The 7,130-nt window shown below is 27.4% G+C and overlaps 1 protein-coding gene across 3 annotated transcripts in view; it reads right to left on the bottom strand.

The window, feature by feature from the left end:
* Positions 1–4,726: 4,726 nt before the first annotated feature.
* The window catches only part of LOC107456072 (folliculin-interacting protein 2), an 82,288-nt gene continuing 79,884 nt past the window's right edge, over positions 4,727–7,130 (bottom strand). For all 3 annotated transcript variants that reach the window (XM_071178442.1, XM_043051026.2, XM_016073837.4), the window contains exon 18: positions 4,727–7,121. In XM_071178442.1, coding sequence (XP_071034543.1) covers positions 6,924–7,121 — 198 coding nt within the window. In that variant the 3' untranslated portion in view covers positions 4,727–6,923. The remainder of the gene's footprint in view (positions 7,122–7,130) is intronic.

Raw genomic sequence — 7,130 nt, 5'->3', positions numbered from 1 at the left:
ATATTTCAAAAGTCACGTTTTCGGACACAATACGGTGGTTTTCGAAGAATTTGTCGAACAGTGGTAAAAAATAAAGAAATAAAAAAGCGTACCATCCTGACTAACTTTCTATCTAATAATCGGATCTCCAAGATCTAGAACCCAATCTTAATGGCCGTAGGAGGTGATCTTAAATATGATAATATAGTGTCAACTATATTTTAAGTAGCGCAATGAGATACAAAAGCGTATTATCTCTGAATGAAAGTAGCTTTTTTCAACGGATTTGGATTTCTGGTCCCCGAAACATAGACGGTAGCCACATTATAAGAAATATGCTCCCAATAATTTGGTTAAGAGAGAGTTCCAAAGTTTTCAAGAAATTAATGTTAGTTTTACTTCTTGCGTATTTCGCCATATCTCGAGCACTTTTAAGGCCAATTGAAAACATTTTGCACACAATTTAAAAATTCCCTTATCTGAAAATTTATTTCATAGAAAAAAAATTTTTTGAACATTATTAAAAAATAGTCGGAAAAATTTTGCCTTGCAAGGTATACAAGTTTTTCATCATTTTGAAAAATTTAATTTTATTTAAGTCATATATTAAAAAGTCGATTGTTATTTTAGTGAATAAAATAATAAAAATTAATGAATAATTATAAAAAGATTTAATTTTACTCGGAATTGCTTTAGATAAACGAATTTTATAATTGTATGCTAAAATTTTTCAATTCGCTAATAAAATTCTCGAGATATAACAAAAAGTAAAGTCCGAACTTTCCTAGTTAATTTACGTCGCACTAGAGCTGCACGATGGGCTATTGGCGACCAAACTTTCCTAACCAAACTATAGAGACTATACTTACCAGATATCCCCTATATTTAGAGGGTAAGGAATCCAAATCCGTTTAAAAATAGGTAAGCAGATACTTGATTCGCAACTTGAAATGTCATCTGCGCAAATTAATTAGCTTATTCGAGGACACCTCCATTAAATTCCGATCATTAAATCTCAAGTTATTCAATTTTTTTTGGCACACTTTACACCTGTAATTTAATATCAAACCAGTTAAAAAAAATAGTGCGTGGAGTCCCTCTGCGCGGAAAAAGTTAAACTTCGCAACCTGCGACGTTAATTGTAGAAGAATCAGCAGTCGTAGAAGGATCACTAGTTCTATTCAACGACTCTTTTTCCTGCTCCGCTCGCTTCCGTGCTCTGTAATCACGGTAATATTGTGCATTTTTCCCTCGTGGACCTCTTGAACCAGTGGAAGTGCTTGTGGTTGCCTCATCGTCTCGCCCTGGAAAATGTATTTGTATTAATAATGTATGTGAATGCGTCATAATGTAATTTCAGAAGAGAAAACCTAACAATCAATTGATATTCACAAGAGACGTACCTTGACATAACCTTAAATCCGTCGCATTGTCCGTGGGATTGTTTTCACTCATTTTTTACAATTGTTATCCACTAAATTTGAAAATAAAAAATACTACCCTATTAAATTATATGTGTATCAAAACAAACTAAAAAAATATTTATAGAAAAACAATACTTTTATGACTTTTATTATTTTTATGCTAGTGAGAACCAAAACAATATGGAAATGAATGAGGGAAAAATGGATCCTACCACGTGAATTCCCGGCCAATAAAAACGTAGCGTTAAACGTTTAACGCAACCTTGTTAGAAGTCGCATAAGAAGTATAACTTCAAAAATTAATCCCGAATCGCAAAAAAAAACGTGCTAACTGCCCCTCCTAATATTGCACACATACACTCTAGATAGATAAACTATAATGTGGAAAAATAGAATTTTAAAATTTTCCTAAATTCCACGAGAACCTCCCACGGTTGGCCTGACGGCAAGGAGACTCTAACCCATAATCAGTCAGCACTGTTGTAGGTGCAAGCCGGATGCGGAATTCGTATCGACTGGGCTTCGAACCCGGTTCACCTCATTGGAAGGCGAACGTTCAATCGCATGAGCCATCGCGGCTCTCAGTGACTGATATGGGGATATGGATCTCTTACTTTTCCAGGGGGGATTCTGAGAAGCAACACGCCCTTAACAAGTCGGTTTTACGCACAAACAGCAGCGCTCACATTTTTATCAGTATTATTTTCTGACATTCCAAAAATCCTTTAAACTCCTTTTAGAGTTTGAGTCATGATGAATTAATATGCAAAGCTACGAGCAATTATATAAATTAATAAGTATATATCTACTTATTAAGAGAAAAAAGCCTAGGAGACTAATTTTGGTGGCCCAAGATAGGCCAAAATGGATGGGGTGATCAGAATTGAGAGATATATCAGTATATATATTCGGGTAAGTCGAATTATAAAACCCGGCAATTTTACGCAATTTAGGAAGGTCCACTTATACACCAGTAATAAAGTCAGACTTTCACTGCTCCTGAAATATCGATGAATTATTAACTATTAGAAAGATATGAAGAAATTTGTATTAAGCCGCCCTTTTCAAAATCAAATTTTTAACGTTTTATGAATAATTAATAATGGATTTTTCATAATTTCTTAACATAAAATATATTTTTTATACAAACACTAAATTAAATTTAAAAAAAAAAATAAAATAAAAAAAAAAAATAAAGATAATTCATTTAAGAGTAAGACAATGTAAAATTGAATGTAAATTTTTTACTGCGACCCAGTGTTGTAAAATATGTAATATAACATTTTACAAATGTTTATAATTAGAATTTATGTAATACAATAATGCAATCAATAAATTATTCAGGACAAAATTTTTGATATAAAAAGTTTATTTGGACAATTTACAGAGAGTTATAAGAAGCATAAAAGACAAGTTTCAAGAGTAGATTACACAGTGTCAAAAGAGAGTAGTAGTAGTTTAGAAGAATAGACAAAAGGATAAATTATGAGAGTCTACAGTTAAATAAATAGTAAACATTTATTTATTTATTACAACCTTAAGTCAATAAATTAACAAACATTTTGGGATATCAATACAATAAATTAATCACAGAAAAGAAGTTCTCTCAAAAGCAGGTGGCAAAAGAAAAAAAAAACATCAAAAATAATTCAGTGCATAAATTTTTCACGAATATGTTTTAAAATATCTTATGTACAGATTCAAATTATTATGAAACAATGAAAATTATACAAATGTCATATGAAAATATCAACACTGTATTTTCAGATGCTAATTATTAACAATTTCTGAACTTCATAATTTATGATACAACTGTAATATAAGCTTTATAAAAATACGAACTTAAGGACTGGATAATATCTATTTATAACAAATACATACTTAACTTAAATTCAAGGTTTAAAATTTAATAAAAAAGCAAAACTGATGAAAAGTATCAACTTAATTAAACTTCATATTTCATTACAAAAATGGTGCTTTAAAATTAACATTCCATTTTTAGAATGATGTTCTAAATTTTCTTCTAAGAACCATATTTAATATAATTTTGTAACACATATATTAATAGAGCGGCATATCATTAATTCATTTTTTTGTTCCGAATACTAACTTAATTATGTAATATATATAAGGAAATGCAAATTACTAATTAATATCTCAGAACGCTTTGAATTTGGCATTGTTTTTTTTATGTAAAAATATTATTTGAATCTTTAAATGTGAGATTTTTCCTAATAAAGCAATGTTATTATGTAATTATTTTAATTTACATCTTTTAATGCACAAAGATAAGAGCTTTATAAGACTAAGTAAACTCAAATTCTCAGAAAATAAATATTTTTTTTAAAAATATGGTTGTTTAAAAAAATGGAATTAGCTTTATGGAACATTCACAGTTTAACACATATTTAATCATAAATTAAGAATAGTGTATTTAATTATTTGCTCATAAAGTAATTGCATATAAAAAATCAGCTCCTTTAAAAAAAAAAAAATTTCTCGGGTAAAATTATATTTAAGGCATTTTTCTGTATAAATAGATTTTTTTTTTCAAGTAAACATTTTAATAACCATATTACAGAAGTACTTAGAAATCTTAAAGATTTTCTTTCTTGTTAGTTATTGCAATCTTTATTTAGGTATAAATAATATGCTCCTTAAGTAATTTTGTGTGATTAATTTTAAAATAATCCTATACTATGATTCAATGATATGCCAGTACTAATTTCTACAACTAGCTATTAAATAAGGCACAGATCACTCCTTACTATGTGAATAATTATTTATAAATAAATGTTAGTATATTTATGATATTTTGACACATTTAATTTTATTACATTTAAAGAGATTTTTTATTCACAGAAGGAAAATATATTTTTTTTTAAAAAAACGAACATTTTTCAAAAATATTTCTTTTTAATATTCATAGTTGATGGTAGAAATAAATTTTGAAACAGACTTAATATCTATTATGCCTCTTATAGAACAATTAATAAACTCTTTATGAAACAAAATAATGAAAAGAATCCTTCCATTTTATTATAAAAGTAAACTTACAATTTCTTTATTATTATTTACACACACATTACTGTATTCTGCAGATTTATTTTAATAAACTAAACTCTTAGTCTAAATTTTATTAATGTTTGGGTAGAAACCACCAAATAGTATAAAAATAATTTCATGAGAACAAACTATTTAGTCCTAATGTTATGAACATAGTGTCATAATCTATATTTATTAGCAATCAAATAATAAAAAGGGAAAAAATGTTTCATTTTTTAAAAATAAAAGGTATGTTTCATTGTATTAAAATTGCAAAATTTCACATTTTGGTCTAATCTGAGCAAATTAAAGAAAAGTGAAATGTTATGCAATTCTTTATTTTTACAATGAACAGTTGAAGTAGAACTCAATAAAAAAGAAACACAACAAAACAGCAGGATATGCTCTAACTAGTTTTTACTATTTTATAAAAACAAATACATACAACCATAGTGAAAAACAATTTATTTTTAAAGTTCACCACAAATAAATAACTAAAACAAGAACAATACAGAGGTAAGTGCAATGAGCTTTTTGGAAACCAATGAGATATAATTAATCTTCACCTCATAACAATGTTTAGTTATAAACAAGTATTTTTGAGACAATATTATACAAAACATATTGTAAAAGAATATTTAGTGAAAACTTATTTTAAAATATTGCTTTCGCAGAAAATTTTTTGAAGTAGTGTATAAAATTACTTTTAATACTGGCCAAATACCTAAGTTATAAAGGTTTAAAAAAAAAAAAAAAAAAGAAATACTGGATAAATTTTAACAAAATATCAAACATTTAAAGAGCATAAAAAAGATTTTAAGTCAAATTTTCGAAGAAAAAAATTTCATTTTTAAGGGAAAGGTTTTATTTTATATTATATAACTATACAACACTGATCAACTATGGAAAGTTGCAAAATTTCTGAAATCACAGTGTATGGAATATCTGTAAGTGTTTTTTGGAGTGAAAAAAGGTCCCAAGTGCATTTGTCAAAAAACAGTCAAGAAGTACCCTTATTAACTACTCTTTTGGCAGGTACATAAAACACCAAAAGAGTGAACACTATTAGGAGAACAATTTAAATGAGCATTATGGATTTGTAAAATTTGTCGACCGGATGTATAATCTTGCACGGGAATGTATTATATTTATTTCATATTATCAATGCATAAACTTTAAAGCTAATCTACTCAAATTCCTAAAGTGTTACTCAGATTGATCAAACACTCAGTTCTCAATTAGTTCACTCATGAAACACAAATTCCTGAAACTTGTTCCAAAAATTTTAAAATTACATATCTTTCTTTAAAAAATAAGAAGAAAAAAAAATGTAAATGAGAATTTTGAATTAATTTAATGCAAACAATTTTTTTTAAATTAATCTTTTAAATTGATTTTTACTCAGTATTATAACTATTCAAAAAAAAAAAAACTTTTTCAATTTTTTTAAAACTTGAATATTTTTATGTTCTAAGTATTCAAGCAAAGCTAAAATACAATCACCTCTGATAGTTCATATGTTTATGTAGAGTATCCAAAAATACTTTAATCTTAGAAAAATCCCATTTCAGTAAAAAACATAACATACACATACAATGCAATTACATCAAAAGACAATTGCACAAAATTCAATATATTTAAGCACTTTCTGAGCTCACAATAGAGAAAGCACTTAAATTTGCATAGTATTTATTTATAAAGAAATAGTGGAATGTAATGAAAATATTCACAAATGGACATGAGCAGGAATCATACCAAAATAAGCAGCAATAAAGTGCTAAGGATGTATTTTCAAGTATGCAAGTTAATTCATCTCATGTATACCTTTCCGGAAGAATACAACTAATAACTATTGTTATTTGAAATCAATATTATTTTTGTCCTCTTTCATTCCTTACGCAAAATTTTAATACTAAAAAAATTTTATTAAATCTGGCACAAATTTAAAAATTATATCACGTGTTAAGTATAAAAAAAATTACAAAGCAATAACTGTAAGAGAAGTGCGTGGAAAGAATATGGCAATATTTTAAAGTTAATGGGGCTACAACTGTTGAGTGCCGCATTTGTCACCAGTGGCTGACACTATAAAATATGATATGAAACCAAAAAAAGTACTTGTTTTCATCAATTATTAGAAAATTATTTAAAATCGACTTGTTATTTATTACAAATTAAATTCTTAGTCATTTCAATCTACTACTAGAGTGCTTTGCATTGTTATCTCAGAATATGAGTGCTTTTAAGCATAGTGGCCAGATATCCTTAAATATAGGCGTGCCTGTTAAGCATGAATTTAAAATATTTTTAAAAAAAAGGAAGTTGAAATTTGGGTTTACATTTTCCAATATTACATCCCTTATTAAACATGAGAATATAAATAAAATACACTAGCCCTTAGCACTTTATATACCACAATCTGTTACAAAATAAATAAAAATCCAAAAAATAGGATTGAAATTAAAAATGGACAAATTATCGACTATATACAGATAAATTAGGTGAATGAGTGGTTGCAATGGACAATAAGAGAGGCATGTCACTAATATCAACATTTAAAGCACTCGCAACTTTGGACTGTGGCAGTAACACCTTGCTGTTTCTGATGAAATCAGCTAGTGTTTGACTTCGAGTGTAAAGTTCTTGCAAGCGATCTTCAAGATAGATGATACACTAAAATAT

This window comes from Parasteatoda tepidariorum, chromosome 3 (genome assembly GCF_043381705.1).
Source record: "Parasteatoda tepidariorum isolate YZ-2023 chromosome 3, CAS_Ptep_4.0, whole genome shotgun sequence".
Classification (NCBI taxonomy): domain Eukaryota; kingdom Metazoa; phylum Arthropoda; class Arachnida; order Araneae; family Theridiidae; genus Parasteatoda; species Parasteatoda tepidariorum.
Note: the sequence above shows the minus strand (reverse complement) of the source record. Positions and strands in the feature narration are given on the sequence as shown.